At 45.6% G+C, this 18,390-nt stretch overlaps 1 protein-coding gene across 4 annotated transcripts in view; it reads left to right on the top strand.

The window, feature by feature from the left end:
- The window catches only part of ME3 (malic enzyme 3), a 148,900-nt gene that overhangs the window by 69,029 nt on the left and 61,481 nt on the right, over positions 1 to 18,390 (top strand). For all 4 annotated transcript variants that reach the window (XM_071801995.1, XM_065832735.2, XM_065832727.2 and 1 more), the window contains exons 2-3: positions 2,968 to 3,101; positions 4,617 to 4,766. In XM_071801995.1, the coding sequence (XP_071658096.1) occupies positions 2,968 to 3,101; positions 4,617 to 4,766 (284 nt within the window). The remainder of the gene's footprint in view (positions 1 to 2,967; positions 3,102 to 4,616; positions 4,767 to 18,390) is intronic.

Genomic DNA, 18,390 nt, shown 5'->3' with positions numbered 1-18,390 from the left:
TTACTAATTAAAAAAGTGTCCACTATACACGAGGCATGAATCTGGCAAACAGAAGAATCAGGTTCAGTCCTTTCCTCTATCCTTTTATAGGCTGCTGTAGTTTGACGAGCATTTTCACCACCAGCTGCACCACTTAGAAGTGAGGAGCACCTCCAGAGGTCCATTCCGCGGCTCGGTGTCCCCCGTGGCCATGCCCAGGTTGGCCAGTGTCTGTAGAGCCGTCTGTGGGGTATCGTCAGCCTGGGGAGCTGCTCACACCTCAAATGACCTGGTTATTTTTAATCCAGGTGCTTCCTCTGGCTGATTCGCCGTGTGACTGCACACATGCTGGTGCTGGCACAACCCTCGGGATGGCATGGGGACAGGAACAAGCAGCAGGAGGTGAGGGGAGGCTGCCAAAACCAAGTTCATCGAGGGATGTCCTCAGTTTTCCTTGTGCAATGTTATTAACAGTTATTTCTCTTAGAGAAACACTAAATCCATGGAAGAAAGTAGCAGTTTAACAGCTATGTAGTCATAAAGCTGCCCATCAAGGCTTCTGCAAGCATTTATGTGTCTGCGTAAACATAGTCCAATAATTACCGATTTTGAATATTTTACTGCCAGCTGTTCATCAAGGTAAGAATCACTTGGTTAGTTATGGGTGAAGTTTTCATTAGGATTTAAGCTCCTTAGACGCTTCTGAAAATGTTTCCTTCTATCCTGCTGTCTAATCTGCTATCAGCATAGCAGAAATCCCATTAATTAAGGACTAAGTCCTTTTCTAATCTTCTTGCCAGACTGCAGAATGCATTTACTGTTGCTGTCCATCAGGCTGAGTCCAGTGCAGGCTGCTGCTGGTCATTTGGAGCATCAGCCCCTGCGTGCATGGGAGCGGGACACGCTCAGGCTTCTGCCTAGGAAGGACGAAATTGTCCTGTAAGAGCAGGGCTATCCCACACAATTTAGCATTTGACCCTCAGCTGTGGACCTGTGCCAGCCACTTGGCAAGATTTGTGGCACTATATGTGCTCCTCGAATCAAAAAAAAAAGGTCAGCACTGAGAAAATGTCCTACATGTCATGTCTGTCTTCTGCAGTGCTAATATGTCGTTAATGCACATTGTGTCTGGTGGGAAACTAGAAGGTAACTGAAGTTGATAAGTTGGGTATACTATGATGAGTTGATGAGTATCCAAATCTAGATCTTTGCTAACTGGAAGTTGGCAAATGTGATGCCCATCTAGAAGAAGGGCCATAACGAGGATCCGGGGAGTTACAGGTCTGTCAGTCTGACATCGATGTCAGGGAAGGTTATGGAGCAGATCATCCTGAGTACCGTCATGTGGCATGTGCAGGACAACCAGGTGATCAGGCCCAGTCACTATGGGTTTATGAAAGGCAGGCCCTGCTTGACCAACCTGATCGCCTTCTGTGACAAGGTGACCCATTCAGTGGATGAGGGAAAGGTAGTGGATGCTGTGTACTTAGACTTCAGTAAAACCTTTGACACCTTTGACACCACAGCGTTCTCCTGGAGAAGCTGCTGCTCATGGCCTGGATGGGTGTATCTGTGATGGATGAAGAACTGGCTGGAGGGTCCGACCCAAAGAGTTGTGGTGAATGGAGCCAAATCCAGTTGGTGTCTGGTCACGAGTGGTGTTCCCCAGGGCTCAGTACTGGGGCCAGTTCTGTTCAATGATCTGGACAAGGGGATTGAGTACACCCTTAGTAAGTTTGCAGATTACACCAAGCTGGGTGGGAGTGTTGCTCTACTGGAGGGTAGGAAGGCCATACAGAGGGATCTGGACCAGCTGGATCATTCGGCTGAGGCCAATTGCATGAGGTTCAACAAGGCCAAGTGCCGGGTCCTGCACTTGGGTCACAACAACCCCAGGCAGCGCTACAGGCTGGGGAAGAGTGGCTGGAAAGTGCCTGGAGGAAAAGGACCTGGGGGTGTTGGTTGACAGCAGCTCAAATGAGCCAGCAGTGTGCTCAGGTGGCCAAAAAGACCAACAGCATCCTGGCTTGTATCAGGAATAGTGTGGCCAGCAGGACCAGGGCAGTGACCGTCCCCCTGTACAGGGCACTGGTGAGGCCAAACCTCAAATCCTGTGTTCAGTTTTGGGTCCCTCACTATAGGAAAGACCTTGAGGTTCAGAGAAGGGAACGGAGCTGGTGAGGGATCTGGTGCACAAGTGTGATGGGAGCGGCTGAGGGAACTGGGGCTGTTCAGCCTGGAGAAAAGGAGGCTGAGGGGAGACCTCATCACTGTCTGCAACTGCCTGAAAGGAGGTTGTAGCATGGAGGGGGTTGGTCTCTTCTTCCAAGTAACAAGTGCTAGAACAAGAGGAAATGGCCTCAAGTTGCACCAGGGAAGGTTTAGATTGGATATTAGGAAAAATTTATTCACAGGGAGGGTTGTCAGGCACTGGAACAGGCTGCCCAGGGCCATCGTGGAGTCACCATCCCCGGAGGTGTTTAAAAGACGTGTAAATGAGGTTCTTAGGGACATGGTTTAGTGGTGGTCTTGGCAGCGTTATGTTTACAGTTGAACTCAAGGATCTTGGGGGTCTCTTCCAACCTAAATGATTGTACGATTCTAAACCTGATATGTGATTTGTAAAGGATTATGGAAGCTGAGCTTTCAGGAAGGCCATTGAAACCAGTAGGTAAGAGCTAAATACGTAACATACGAAAAGGCTAAAAGTGGAAGAAACCCTTGGAATGTACACACTGTAAAGTTGTATACACTGTAAACACCAACCACATTCGAATGGCAAAAGACTGTGAATCATGAAAGCTCTTCTGGCACTGGGACTGCTAATCCACAAGCCGCTGGGTCCGGGTGGTCCAAGCCCCTACACTCCCTGCCAAGAACTGCCTCCAGGGCTTTGGAGCTGCATGTTTTTGCTTGCTTTCCTCTTGGATATCCTATCTGGTAGTGCATATCGTGCTGTTTGAACATGCCTTCCTCTTTTCTTCCCAGGGAATGGCTTTTACGCTTGAAGAGAGGCTGCAGCTGGGAATCCATGGCCTCCTTCCTCCTTGCTTCTTGAACCAGGACGTTCAAGTCCTCCGTGTCATGAGAAACTTCGAGAAAAAATCCAGTGATCTAGAGAAGTATGTAAAAACGGTCATGTTTCCATCTCCCCCCAGTTTAATTTTCAGTTCTTTAAAGCCCCCAGGAAGACCTGCAGATCCTGCTTCAAGGCACACAGGTTTCATTCAGTCACTTTTTCCCACCTCTCCATACTCTACACCACCAAGAGTGTTTATTCTTCTTCCCCTCAATTACATGGCATCCCAGTCCCAAAATAACACTGGTACTGTTTTTTTTCTGCCCCCGTATTGCTGGAGAGCTCTGATGTTTGCCTGGCAATCCACTCTACTTTGGGTACAAGTGCACAATGAAAAGGCGACCCCTGCCCAAAGCGCTGGAGGTAGAGTGGACACAAGTACTGCAGACATCGATATATCCACTGAAATACTGGATGTAGGAACAAAAAGAACCAACCAACTGGTAGGAAAAAATTCAAAACCAGAAGCAATGGTGTGTAATGACTGATCTTTCTGTTCCTCAGTTTCCACTGCGTCCACTATTGCTCATATTACTGATGGAAGATGGTGTTTGACTCCTGTTGTGATGGACGGTGGAGTTTGCATCTCCATCTGTCTCAGCTACCGTTGCTCTGGGCACTGAGGCAGCAGGACTCTTCCCCTGTAGAGCAATTGCATTGGCTTTTCTGGGTCACAAATGCCCTTGTCAATCTTTTAAATTATATATTGTCAGCAGCGTGTGATGGCCTTTTTGAAGCCACACTGCAAGGCTGGGTGCTGGGCACAAAAGGGAGTTTGTCATTATGCTCATACTAGTTTCTCAGACAGAAAATCATTTGCAATCTCTCTTTATTTTTTGAGTTTTTCATTTTCCTGGCTTCAATTTGACCAATTCAATCTTAGCGTTCAATGAAGCATTTTCAAGAAAGAAAAGTCTTTGGAGAAATGTATATTCTCAGTCAGTAAGTAGTCATATAAATCCAGTGATGCACATCAGTTTAGGCAACTCTAAGAATACAAAGCTGATTTAACATTTTATTTTTCTAAATTAATGGGTTTGTCTTTTTTTTAAGATGGAATTTAACTATCCTTCTGGTTTTAGTGATTCAGTAATTGAGAATGTGGGATAACTGAGAGAGAGGTCTTGTGGAGATACTTTAGGGAATACAGTGCTTTGAAATGTGCATATTAACACTTGCATATATGCATATTTCATCTTCTAGGCTGCATAATGTATTTTGATAATACAGACAATGTCCTGCTGTGTCTCAGGTAGCTCTGAAGTCTACTTTTGACCTTTTCCATTGCATTTGTTTCTAATGCGAATTCCAAAGTTCTGAGGGTGAACATGGGTCTGACTTGCAGCTCTACCGAGTCTTTGTGAGCTGTCGGTGGGGACGATGGAGCCGGTCAGGTCCTCTGGGAAGTTTTACTCCAAATATCTGCTCCCGTTGTAGCACTGAGGAGCATCAGGGCTTGGGAGAACCGGGAACACCCTGAGTGAGCCGGCTACCGCTTTTTGTGAAACTGCCAACATCCATAAAAACTGATACATATCTATTTTGGTTTACTTTTAAGGTATATTTTTCTCATGACATTACAAGACAGGAATGAGAAGCTTTTTTACCGAGTGCTGACCTCCGACATCGAGAAATTCATGCCCATCGTTTACACCCCAACAGTCGGCCTGGCTTGTCAGCATTATGGTTTCGCTTTCAGGAGACCACGGTGAGTGAAGAGACTGTTTTTGCCCCTTTTTTTAATTTAATGTGAATGTTCCTTTTGTATCGACAGTGCCTCCTTATGTGGGTGGCCCGAAGCATCTAAAACTCAGTCCTTTGTCAAAAGATGGACCAGCTTTGTGTGTGTACATTTGATGATGAGCTTGGGAGTCAAGAGTAGCTCTGCCTTCTTCCTCCAAACAGCAAACAGAGCGGTTTTGTTCTCAAACAGAACGGTACAGTCTGTGCAGCTCAGCTGAACTTAGGGCTGCACCCTCCCCATCTGCTGCCTCGGGAGCTCCGAGTGCCTTCTGCAGCGCTGGCGTTGGAGTCTTTGTTGGATTCTGGGTACATTGTGCTGAGTTTGAAGTTTTGTGTGCAAACCACCCCGCAAGAATAATTTTCACAGGAGACGATGCTGTGCATCAGTGCTTGCCTCGCTGCTCAGAGCAGTTCTGTGTAAATTCATGCGACATTGAACACTGTGTACTGTGTTGGGAGGCCCTTTTCTGCATAATTCTTTTTAATGATAATGTTTAGATAAAGCCTTTATTAGCATGCTGAAATACGTTTTAGTCCTGGCTTGAAAATTCAATGGTGAGGTACCGTTTTCTTTGCAAACATTTTTTTCTTTTTATGACCATGAAATGTATCAGTAGGCAGATAAACATTTTAGCTTTTGCTATAGGGATATGCAAAGTAATGGAATAATATCATTTTAAGAGCATTTCGCAAGCATGAGGTTTAACTACAGTTCCAGCTGAGAGTAGTGTGATAGGTGGGGAAACTGATGCAAGTTCTACTGACCGACTTCAAGATCCCAGGAGGACCCTGAGGCAAATAGTGAATACGTATTATGGATGAGATTATCTTGGCAAACACGCTTGCATCCTGCTTGTCATCAAAATTTCTTGTAAAGCCACTGATTCTCTCGTATGAGCTGCACCTCAGGATTGCTTTTCAGCTTCTGTCTCTCCCAGGTAACTGTGTTTTGGTCCCCAATACCCAAGTTCTGGATCTGCTGGGCTGTGGTGTAGTCATTCACTTGGTCAAGCCTTGGTCACATCCATCTCCTCCTCCTCAGTGCATATGAGGAAACCAGAGATGGAACCAGCACACTAGGGCACACTTGAGGACAAGAGGAAATAGACTCAAGTTGAGCCAGGGGAGGTTTAGATTGGGTATCAGGAAAAAATTCTTCATGGAAAGGGTTGTCAGGCATTGGAACAGGCTGCCCGGGGCTGTGGTGGAGTCACCATCCCTGGAGGGGCTTAAAAGGGGTTTAGATGAGGTTCTTAGGGACATGGTTTAGTGCCAGAGTTAGGTACTTAGGTTATGGTTGGACTCGATGATATTCCAACTGAAACGATTCTATGATTCTATTGTTTTCAGCTAATCAAGATTCCCAGCAGCGATTCCTGCTGTACAACCACTATGGGTCTGTCCCCAATCTGCCTTTACCTTGCAAGAAATTAAAACAATATCTGGGAGCTTCGCTTCTTTTCTTTTCCATCCCTGATGTTATCCTCAGGAAAGCAGGGGTTTCTTTCCAAATACTGGACTCTCTGTTGGAGAATTCCCCTTCCTGTAACTCACCTTCTTCTCATGTTTTAAACTCACAGTATTTTACCAATGTGGTAAGAACATCTGTTCTCATAGTCTGACAGGTTTGCTGCTGAACTTGTGCTTGGAGTTGCTCTGGATTCCAGCCCGTGGCTTCCGCAGGAAAGGGCAAACCATCATGCCCTTAGTACGCTGAATTTCACATGGCAGGGAGTTTGTTTCCCTGAAGATGTAAAGTGAATTTCACCCGACCCTCAGATTTGGTTTTAATCAAGGTTGTTATAGCAAAGCAGTGTTTTTGTTGCAAAAAGAAAAGAGCGATTATATCGTGTTAAGTGATGAGATTAAAATGAGAAGCGTTCATATGTGCTTTTTTGTCAATCTGACTCTTATTGTCTTGCAGTGTATATTTTCTCTCCTGAAGCATATTATATCCATCAGGAGCTGGCCTGCAAGGCACTTCATCAAGGATAGGGGGCCAACATTTCTTCCTAAAATCATTTGGACCTGCAGATTCAGTGACCTCAGGAGTTAAGATCTAAGTTTGAATTTCTACCTCTTTCCATGTTTGTTATCCTAAGCTGCACTGGCAGCCTAAAAGACTGATTCTTCTAATTTGATTTTGATTGTAGTGGAAGGTTTTTAAAGCGAAATGACACCCATGTAAATATAGAGGGTGTTCCAAAAGATAGACCCAATTTCAAAGCAGTATATTTCACAATGGCAGCAAGTTACAATTACACACAAATTTGCAAGCGCGCTGGGAGAGGCATCTCACGGTAATAGTTTCAAACTCTGTGCTCCACCCTTTCAAGTGGTAAGAGTTTCATTCATGGGCAGGTGGTGGTTGCAGAGATATAGTGATTTCAGATTGGGTCCATCTTTTTTATACACCCTGTACACTGCTTTGAAATTGGGTCCATCTTTTTGAGACACCCTGTATTTCACCATTGTTTTAGGGAGAACATAGCGTCTAGAACTGGAGAGGATGTCCCAGCCATTCAGGTTTGCCGTACTGTCGCAGGAAGCCTTATCATAATCCTGTTCATTAACTGATGATGTTTTATTTTAAATCTGAAAAAAATCTGCCCTATGAATCCCATTCTGGTACTTAACTTTCATATAAGTAGAAAGTGTTTTTCCCTTAGTATATAACCTAAATGTTCTCTGACAGTGTCATCCTCTCTCCAGTAGAAAACTGGGATTATATTGAGTCTGGTGGTTTTCTTGCCTGTATCGGTTGCTGTTCTGTCAGGTTGTCCCATTCCTGTTTGGCTCCATTTCTCCTGAAGTGCAGCACAGAGGAGTGAGCACCGCTTCACCACAGAGGCCTGGCAGCGATGAGGGCACTGGAGCAGACAGATTTTAGCTTTTGCTAACATGTCCCAGCATGCCCTCACCTTTTGGGGCACTGTCTGAGTGGTCTGGTCACTGTAATTCGTTCTGTCATCTGCTCCCCGTGAATCTTTCCTTTGACACAACTACCCCACCAGATATGTGCCACTCTTTAATTGTGTTTAGCGTTTCTCCTCGCTACGTGTCCCGCTGTGAACTCTGTCCTCTTGGTTGTGGGTCGTCTCTCCAGTGAATCAAACCCTTTCTAAATCTGTTCTCTGGAGCGCCGCATCTCCCAGGGTGGCCACTTGGGCATCGGGGAGCTGGTTTGAATGTTTGCTGCTGTCACTACCTTTCCATCCGAACTGTCACATTTCATGCTGTTGATGTTGATGTTGATGTTCATGCTGATGAAATATCTCAGTTTTGAAGCACCGCATGGTTCTCCAACACAGATGGATGTGCACGTGTAGCACAGCTTATGGTGAGAAGTCTAGAGAATATTGTACAAGTCTCTCTGCAGCCACAGCAGCAGCAATTAGCGACCTGTGGACATAATAAACTTCTTCCCTGTGTTGAGATCTTTCTCAGTCCTAGTAGTGCTTGGCTTTATATTTGAAGATTGAGCCTGGAAAGATTAAAGCATGACTAACTTGCTTACAAAGCAACTCTTGTACAAGAGCATCTGAAAATAGCCCTCTGAGGTCCAGCAGCACTTCTCTCATCAGAATGCATTGATCAGTGTTCGCATGGCTGCAGGTTTTGTTTGCCAGATACTGCTGTCATGATTGCAGGGCTCAATGCCTCTTCCACTTTTCCCCATCTCTATGTACAAATTCTTAAGGGTGGACTTTTTACCTGTCCAGAGTTCTCCTCCCAGGTCAGGGCTCCAAAATCATCTCTGCCAGCAGAGAACCTGCTGTTCCTTCCTTTCCAAAAGCTACCCAACCAGCAATCTTAAAACACAGGTTTCCTCTGTTTACCAGTAAAAAAGAGCTCTCTGCCTTCCCCAAACTCCTGACTTTCTGTTCAGGAGTCACTTTGCATTCTCCAAGCAGACTTTGCTTATTCTGTGACCTCAGACTTCTTCCCATGTAATGAAGCCCCAGGGTTTTAGAATGACTGGGATAGAAGTGGAACCATCAAATTATTAAAAATTACATTCTGGCCCTGTCCCCCGGTTGCTGCAAAGTTTTTGCTGGAAGGTGTCCTATCCTGAATCTCATTTTTCCTATCTTGGTTTCCAAGCAGCTCCCTGCTGAGTTACCAATATGCATTTATACAAAGTCATTCAACAGGCCAGGCCAAAGTAGTGCTATTTTATATTTTGTATTTTTAAAATAAAAAGTAGAAATCAATTTGTAATATTTAAGTACTGGTTGAAGTACCAAGCAATAGCACCTCTGTCACACTTAGGATAAAACGAGCTTGTCAGAATCTCTCTTCTGTGATCGAACTGTGTTAAATAAGCAGAACAGAAGAGCGACTCTCTCCAAAGAGTTTTCCCAGCACAGACCCCATTGGCCACAGTGGCCAGTACAGGAGGGATATAATACCAGGACAGACAAATATGCTCATTTCTTGGGGGCTTCTTAGGTTATGCTCCTCCACAGTTTGTGCCACAGGGTCTTGTGGTTGTAGTTTTGTTAAAAAATCTGCTGCCACATTTGTCTTCGCGAGTTCTGGAATGGTTGTGAGGGCACCCAGATGCATTCACATTGTCAAGGCCAAAGCGTATTGCTAGAAATAGCTTCCCATGGTGACAAGGTTTGGATCATGTACAGGTGGGATTCCAGACACTCAGGGGTGGCCCAAACATACGGGAGATTTCCTGCAGAGTTGAACAGCTGCAGATCCTATGGCTGAAATACGCAGCTTTGCAGTGTCTCCCGCGATCCCTCCCTGGTTATTCACTGCTCCTTTCCACCGCCCTTGTGCCTGCAGGCATCCATGTGTGCAATGGTCTGGCTCAGGAATAAATCTGGGTAGATTCACATCCTTTTTGGGCCAGACTATCAGTAATCCAGACGGCCAGGTCACTGCCAGCTGCACGAGGAGTTGTGCTGCCGTGGTGACAGGGATGTGCAGCAGCAGAGGCAGCTGCTCCAGGCCTGGGAGAGCAGGTTTGATTATCTCTGGCAGCAGTGATAATGTAATTGTAGCTTCAGGCAAAAGACAGGTTGCCCTGGGGACATGGAAGTGTTTGCCTTTCAGAGCCCAGGGGTCCTTCATCCTCATCAGAAATTTGATAGGAAGAAGGATTGAAATGTAACAGAGCAGGGCTTGCAGCTTTCTGAGACACTGAAAGGGAAGGAAGGAGGAATCTTTGTTCTTTGCTTCCATTAACAGAAAGAGTCACTGTTATTGTACAAAATGCTTCTACCAGCCCTAAAAGTTTTCAGGCTGTGGTTGAGAGTCCGTTTTGCTTTAGAGTGAAGATACAAAGTTCTCTATGAAGAAAAGTGTGTAGTAGTACAGTGATCTTTTTTCCTTTTTTTGCTTTTTCTTTTTTTTTGTTTCAGTATAAAATGTGCTTAATTAACATCATGGGAGTCCTTATGCAGCACAGGACTGAACATGTGCAATGCTATTTAAAAGGCATTTTTTAAGCTGTAGGATCTTTTTTAATTGTCTCGGTATCTTTGGAAAGAGACTTTATACTTTTTTCACAAAGAGAAAGCAGAGAGAGAATTTACCTCAGGGCATGGTATCAGGGTTTTATTCTGTGATAGTGAGAGATAGTTTATTACAATGGCATAAGACCACAGTCTCCCAAGACACTGGGTAACTTATGTGCATACTGGCATTTGAAAGTATAAAGTTGTCAGCAGCTCTGCAGAAGCTTTTGGCATCCCCTGAGAGCAGGACTGGAGCAGGTTGGTGTGTCACCGTTGGAGGAAAGCTATGGGGACAGAAAGAACTTGCTTAAGTTCAGGCTTCTTTTCTGGAGACATAAATATCCTTGAGGACTGATTGCAGAACAATGCGAAACATGTCGGGGTGAAGCTGAACCTGGAGACTGAAAGCTAACAGGATGCAGATGGTGCAAAAATTAAGTCTGATAGAATAATGCTCTGTGTCTCTGATGAAAAATGAGCGAGTTAAACATCAGTCAATCTACAGAATTGTCTTGTCAACAGGTCTGGCTCTGCTGAGGTGCCTTTTTGTAATGGTGTTGCACAGTCTGAGCAGCAGGGGAGGAAGTTGCCTGCCATTTAAACTCAAACCAAATGGACATTGGAACAAAGGTGTAAATCCCATAGACTTGTCCCTAACCACAGAACTGTCTGCACTCCCTCTTCTATAAAACAGTGGAGACCAAAAGGGAGCAGGAAGACTGGATTTTGGCTTATTGTCTTGACAATTGTGCTTTGAAACCCCTTTAGGCGATCTCCACTTTTCATAAAAACACTGGTTGTCATAGCTTCTCTTGTTGCCACCGGCCTGGTTCAGCCTTCTTCCAGAACCAGCTGAAGTCAGTGTCAGGGAAGATGAATGTGTCTGATGATGTGTGTTTAGGTTACATCACCATGAGCAGACTGGCCTTGTGACAGACTGAAGTGAGGATTTGTATCACAGAAATAATGTGTGGTCAGGAAGCCCTGAGAAGGTTGGCAGGAGATAGAGGTGGGAGACAATCATTGGTATGAGACCAGGTTATGGAATGAGGAGGAGAAAACCATGGCTGGAGTAGGTGAAGAGGAAGGAGTGAGCACAGAGGGAGCCCAGGGCTGCTGAGAATGGTTCAGCCTCTGTAAAACTCTGCTGAGGGGTGGCAAAGTAGTTCAGAGGTTACCACTGCTCCCTCTGTGCTAACCCCACTTTTTCCAGACAAGACTTTTCAGTGTGCTGTGCCCCCACCCTTGGCCCTTCTCTGTCCCCCCTTCAGCAAAGTGATTCTCAGAGTGGGGAGAGGAGCACAGGTTGGCTTCTGGGCATACAGAGAGAAGAGCTGGTGTATCAGACATTATAGAATAGAATCGTGGCATCATTTGGGTTGGAAGAGACTCCCAAGATCATCAAGTCAAACCAGGCACTAAACCATGTCCCTAAGAACCTCGTGTAATCACCTTTTAAACCCCTCCAGGGATGGTGACTCCACCACTTCCCTGGGCAGCCTGTTCCAATGCCTGACAACCCTTTCCATGAAGAATTTTTTCCTAATATCCAATCTAAACCTCCCCTCGTGCAACTTGAGGCCATTTCCTCTCATCCTATCACTTCTTAATTGGGAGAAGAGACCAAACCCTCCATGCTACAGCCTCCTTTCTGAGGAGGTACCACACCTTTATTGGAGGTACCATAAGACTGGTGACTAAGGTGGACACTGTTGTTATGAGGCTGTTCCACAGTTATTACATTGCAATGGGAGAGGAGAAAAAAGATCCAGATGCATTTTTTCATTAGAAAAACAATCGGTGCTCCTTCTTCCATATCTTCAGTCTTTTTCTCTCTCTCCCTTGCTTTTCTGGAGCAAAATGTGTGTGCAGTGGTTTTAGTAACCTAGAGAAACTTCCATGAGCATGAGGTAAAAGCTCAGGCCCACTGAAGTTAACAGCAAAGTCTCATATTAATTTATGAAGGTCAGGCTTTTCCCTGCTGTCAGAGGTGATTTAGATTTGCATTTGTTGAAATTCCCTGGTTTTCCAGGAGAAGCTCAAAGGAAGAGGTGGAGTTGGCCAAAAGAAAGAGGTTGACCTGGTGAAGGAAATTCAAGAGGACATGTTTGCCTTTAATCTGGCATAAATCTGTGCTGCTGCCACAAGGAACAACCCCACCTTAAACAAAAAATGCCAAAGACAGGGAGGAGAATTATTTAGAATAATGAATAACAGGATATAAATTGGAGGGGAAATAACACCAGCTAACATGAAAACCTCAGACAGCAATATCCACTGAGCTGTGGGACAGCCTCCCATGGACTCTGCATCGTGACCTGGGGACTTATTTTATGAAGACCAGTCCTCTTTTTTTCACTGTTTCGTTTATGGAATATTTCTATTAATAAATGGTACATTTTTACTCTATAATTTATGTTGATGTTTTTAATGCCACTTCAGGGTAATAGTGAGATGCAGTCTCAAGTTGCTGTGTCACAGCTGTGTCAGAGGTAGCACACCAGCATCCTTGTCCTCTGTAACAGGGCATCCATTTCTGAAAGAGAAGAGAAAATAAAACAATAGGCACCATGAAGAGCTGTTCTGCCTTTGCCAGACTTACCCAGAAGGTCTGCATGGAGTGACGGCTTCTGAGCTTTGATACTGTAATTCATGTCGTCCTTGGGTTTTGCTGTTTGTGTTTTGGTGGTTGTTTTTTTGGTTTTTTTGAAGGACTCTGTGTGACATTTTGACAAGGCAAACCACATGTATCTTCAGTACATGATTCTCATATAATCACAGAATCTCAGAATCATAGAACAATTTGGGTTGGAAGGGACCTTCAAAGCTCATCCAGTGCCACCCCTGCCATGAGCAGGGACATCTTCACCAGATCAGGTTGCTCAGAGCCCCGTCCAGCCTGGCCTGGGATGTCTCCAGGGATGGGGCATCCACCACCTCTCTGGGAAACCTGGGACAGGGTTTCACCACCCTCAGAGTAAAATATTTCTTCCTCATGCCTGGCCTGAATCTCTCCTTATTATTTTAAAACCATCACCCCTTGTCCTATCACAACAGGCCCTGCTAAAAAGTCTGTCCCCATCTTTCTTACAGGCCCCTTTTAAGTACTGAAAGGCCACCATAAGGTCTCCCCGGAGCCTTCTCCAAGTTGAACAACCCCAACTCTCTCAGCCAGATTATGGAGGACCTGCTGTAAAAGCTGCCGATATTTTCCATATTTGCTGCAATTCATGGCAAAAGTTAGATTTTTTTCATTAGGTGCATTCACTAAGAGTATGCCAGGTTAGATTTAATTTATATGAAAGCTGATTGCTCTGTTGTTGTCAAAATAATACTTATTTTCTTTGTCAAATGTTGTCCTAATTCTGTGTTCATTCTTGGAGCTCCCTGCAGCGCACTTTAAAAGTGAAGGTGTGGGTCTTGGAAGAATCTGCGCGGTGCAGGAAGGAAACATAATCAGGGTAGGACTTAACTTCCCAGGGATTTTTGATCCCACCTTAACCTCTGTACTATCAAGTAAAACAGAATACATTATGTGCTTAGCAGTGAAAATAGATAAGGGCTCCTTGGTCAACATCACTGAGTGCTGATTGCCCATCTCAACACATTTCTCTTTGCAACCCTGTAGTCTTCCAAGTACTGAGACACTTCCAGGATCCAGCACACAGGCAGGTTTCGACTGAGCCTCCAAAATGGCAGAGAAAAATCAGGGCTGAGTCAGATTTTCCTACACTTAAAGTTCACAGAATCACAGAATGTCAGGGATTGGAAGGGACCTCGAAAGCTCATCCAGTCCAATCCCCCTGCCGGAGCAGGAACACCCAGCTGAGGTTCCACAGGAAGGTGTCTAGGCGGGTTTGAATGTCTGCAGAGAAGGAGACTCCACAACCTCCCTGGGCAGCCTGGTCCAGGCTCTGTCACCCTCACTGAGAAGTTTCTTCTCAAATTTAAGTGGAACCTCTTGTGTTCCAGTTTGAACCCATTACCCCTTGTCCTATCATTGGTTGTCACCGAGAAGAACCTGGCTCCATCCTCGTGGCACTCACCCTTTATATATCTGTAAACATTGTCGGTTTTGAGCAGAGAGCTCCAAGCCTCTTGAGCGTGATAAGCTTAAATGCAACAAAGGATCATGAATTTGGGAAATGCCCAACCTTGGTGGTTGGTGGAGTCCCTGGGTGGTGGGATCTTATGTCTCACCTCAAAGCCTGGTCTTTTCCCATGTGTATTTGTAAATCTACGCATGGGTGGTAGAGTAGCTACGAGCAGCCTAATTCCTCCTTCTCCCTCCTGCACATCAGCCCGGAGGGAGCTCTGGGTGCTGAGCTGCAGACTGCTTGGTTCTCACCCAGCCCTGGGCTCCAGGGGCTCCATCCTTACACAGACTTTCTCAGAGATCCTCTGAAACACCACTCTTAAACACCACTGCTGGAAAGGACACTGGAAAAAAATCGGTTTCTGACGTTTTCAAATACAATACAAGCAGGATTTAACCACTGAATTATGCTATGGCCTGACAGTTCTCTGATTAATCGAGTCCTGAGAGTCCATCAGGGACAAGCAGCTCATGACAAGCCAAGGGTGATGTGAGTGTCTTTGTCTCCCCCCTGAATCCCAAACAGTGGATAGCAGAGATTCATTGGGGACCTGATGCCAACCCTCTGCATTTTCACATTGCTGCATAATGACCAATAACCGTAGTTACTGAGCTGGTGTTTCTCCATTGATTCCCCTCTAGAGAGGAAGAAAGGACTATTTATTCTTTAGGCTGTTTTCTGACTACCAGAACCAACAAATCCACGTTTCTTCCTGATTTCTGTCCACTGTTCTGTAACATATTCACTTTGCAATTCTTTCTGTTCCCTTCCACATCCCTTTGATCCCCTCTCCATATCCACCCGTGCTCCCCCATAGCCACCTACACCAGCTCATGCTTCTCCTACCTCACCTCTTCTTCAGGGAGCAGTGGGCACAGCTTTGGGTGCTCTGCCTGATGTCCCCTCTGGCTTCCTATCTGTGAGCTTTTGATCTTGCCCCATAATTCCTTTTTTTTTTTTTCATGTAGTTTCCTCTACAGCCAGCTTTCTCCTCCTTCTCTCTGCCTTCTGCTTAGTCCTGCAGCTCAGGAAGGCTCTGAGGTTTTGCCAGGCCTGGACTAGTGAGGCCTTAGTGGGATCTAGATGTGAAGCAGCGCAAGTTGTGTCTAACTACAAGATATCTTTTTGGCCAGCTGTCAGAATAATCATCAGGGGAAGGTGTGTGTTCCCCTCCCCAGAGTGGAGGGGACATGATCCCCATTATCTTTTCTTTTTATCTCAACAGCAGTTTCCATAGAATCACAGAACAGTTTGGATTGGAAGGGACCTTCAAAGCTTATCCAGTGCCACCCCTGCCATGAGCAGGGACATCTTCACCAGATCAGGTTGCTCAGAGCCCCATCCAGCCTGGCCTGGGATGTCTCCAGGGATGGGGCATCCACCACCTCTCTGGGCAACCTGGGACAGGGTTTCACCACCCTCAGTGTAAAAACTTCCTTCCTCATGTCTGTGTGCTCGTTCAGCTCTCTCTGTTCCTGATCTTTGGCAGTTTCCCACAGCTCAGCTGCCTGCCCTCCCTTAGGGTCACGGAGATTTCCCTGCAGGGGTTTGGAGGGCTGGTGTGGATAGTGAATCTTTCATTATTTTACCTTGGAGTCTTCATCTTCTGGCTCCCACACTGAATTTTGGTTTTCCTGCCTAAAATATATGATGATAACTTTAAGAACATTTGTAATATTAATCCAATTATTCACCTTGCAGATTAGTTGAAATTCAGTCTCTTAACGTACTCAAATTATAGGATATTGCCTTATAAATCTCTGTATAGATTTCACTAATAGTTGATCATACTTGGTGTTATTTTTTCATCAGCACCTCAGGGTGCTGTTCAGCATCCTAAAATTTATGAAGAAAATTATCTAAAACACAAAAAAGTTCTTGGCTTTTGTTATAAACAAATCTGTAAAAAAAGCTGATGAATCACCACAGAGATTTTGTCCAATTTGATGATCAGTTGTACTGTATTTATACAAATCAGTGCATGCTAGCACATACTTTCTCTCCAAAGCCTCTAGCCCACAGGCATTTATAATCTCAAGCTCCCTAGTGGAGCCAAACAATTTCAGAGTTTATTTTGTTATTCTGAAGCCTCTTATCCTGTTCTGGCAGAGACCTGAACCAAAAAAATCAACAATAGTGGTGCAGCTGGTGGAAATGTGTCTAGAGGCTCATATTGCTCAACCTGTCAGTTTTGTGTGTGAGGCTTGAAAGCATAAATAAATAAAACCAAATGAAGGGCTTTACTGTAACCACATTTTACTGCATCTCTAACACAGACCAGCCTTGAATCCACAGCAGGTTCTTCAGCCAGTTCTTCTCCACGGAGGTGACAATTTTCTGTGGTTTGCCTGCAACGAAAGCCAAGACCATCGGCTGATCCCTGCCTGGCGTGTGTCCCCATTGCGGAGGTGGACACCTAAAATAGCTGCCAGTCACGTGGGCGTGGGGCAGAATTCACCCAGACGCCACAGAGCACAGAGCGGCGTTCAGCAGGGATCAGCATCCGTCCACAGTGACAAGCCAACTTGTGTTTTTCTTTCCTGAGTAGGAAGATCATTTTGCCAGGTGAACCTAAATGTTAGTCTGATACAGTATTAGAATCATAGAATAGTTCGGGTTGGAAGGGACCTTCAAAGCTCATCCAGTGCCACCCCTGCCATGAGCAGGGACATCTTCACCAGATCAGGTTGCTCAGAGCCCCGTTCAGCCTGGCCTGGGATGTCTCCAGGAATGGGGCATCCACCACCTCTCTGGGCAACCTGGGACAGGGTTTCACCACCCTCAGTGTAAAAAATTTCTTCCTTATGCCTGGCCTGACTCTCTCCTTTTTATTTTAAAACCATCACCCTTTGTCCTATTGCAACAGGCTCTGCTAAAAAGTCTGTCCCCATCTTTCTTACAGGCCCCTTTTAAGCACTGAAAGGCCACAGAAAGGTCTCCCCAGAGCCTTCTCTTCTCCAGGCTGAACAACCCCAGCTCTCTCATCCTGTCCTCCCAGCAGAGCTGTTCCAGCCTCTGATCATTTCTGTGGCTCCTCTGGCTCCTCTCCAACAGGTCCATGTCTTTCCTGCACTGAGGGCTCCAGAGCTGGACACAGGACTCCAGGTGGGGTCTCACCAGAGCGGAGCAGAGGGGCAGAATCACCTCCCTCCGCCTGCTGGCCACGCTCCTTCTGATGCAGCCCAAGGTACAATAGTTCTTCTGGGCTGCAAGCGCACATTGCCGGCTCATGTCCAACCTTTCATCCACCAGCACCCCCAAGTCCTTCTCCGCAGGCCTGCTCTCAGTCCCTTCATCCCCAGCCTGTGCTGATGCCAGGGCTTTCCCGGTCTTGCTCAAAGCTTTCCAAGAGCATCAAGGCTTTAGGTAAGGCAATGGCTGTGGTCACTGCAGAAGGTCAACTTGTGCCATGCCTGTCAGACCCCTTTCCTTGTGTCCCTGTATCTCAGTTCCTGACCACTGTCTCACAACTTTTTAATCAATCTTCAACAGCAGCCTCATGCAGGCTTGGATGTTGGCAAAGATTTGACTCAACTGTTCTGTTTGTTCCTTTTTTAAGCAACGGCTTCCCATGGACTTCCTACCCGTTCTGAGGGAAGTCCAGGCCCTAATAAGTCAAAACACTCAAGGACTTTTATGTGGGCAGAATTTCATCACCTTCAGGTTGTGAGTGGAGTTGCTCACCCTTTGTCCTGAGTGTTTTTGTTCTGAGAATGAGCTTTTCCTGTCCAGATTAAGACATCGAATCATGATGCCTGCCTGTCTGTATTGGATGTTCATTTTCTTGATGTTAACCCATCCAGTAGTTTTTATCTTCTCCTCACCCGTAGAGCAAGTTCCCCTCATAGCACTGGACTAGAAGTTAATAAGAAAATGAAACAAAAGCCTTATTTTTGTTGCCATATTGGTGGTTCAGTCTTGCAATTCATTGCACACTAGTACGGCAGCACGCACATGAGGAGCCAGACTCCTTGCGAATGCCCCTCTCGTTTGGCACAACAAGCGATGCGTAAGTATC

The sequence above is a fragment of the Patagioenas fasciata genome, chromosome 1 (genome assembly GCF_037038585.1).
Source record: "Patagioenas fasciata isolate bPatFas1 chromosome 1, bPatFas1.hap1, whole genome shotgun sequence".
NCBI classification, from domain to species: Eukaryota; Metazoa; Chordata; class Aves; order Columbiformes; family Columbidae; genus Patagioenas; species Patagioenas fasciata.
Note: the sequence above shows the minus strand (reverse complement) of the source record. Positions and strands in the feature narration are given on the sequence as shown.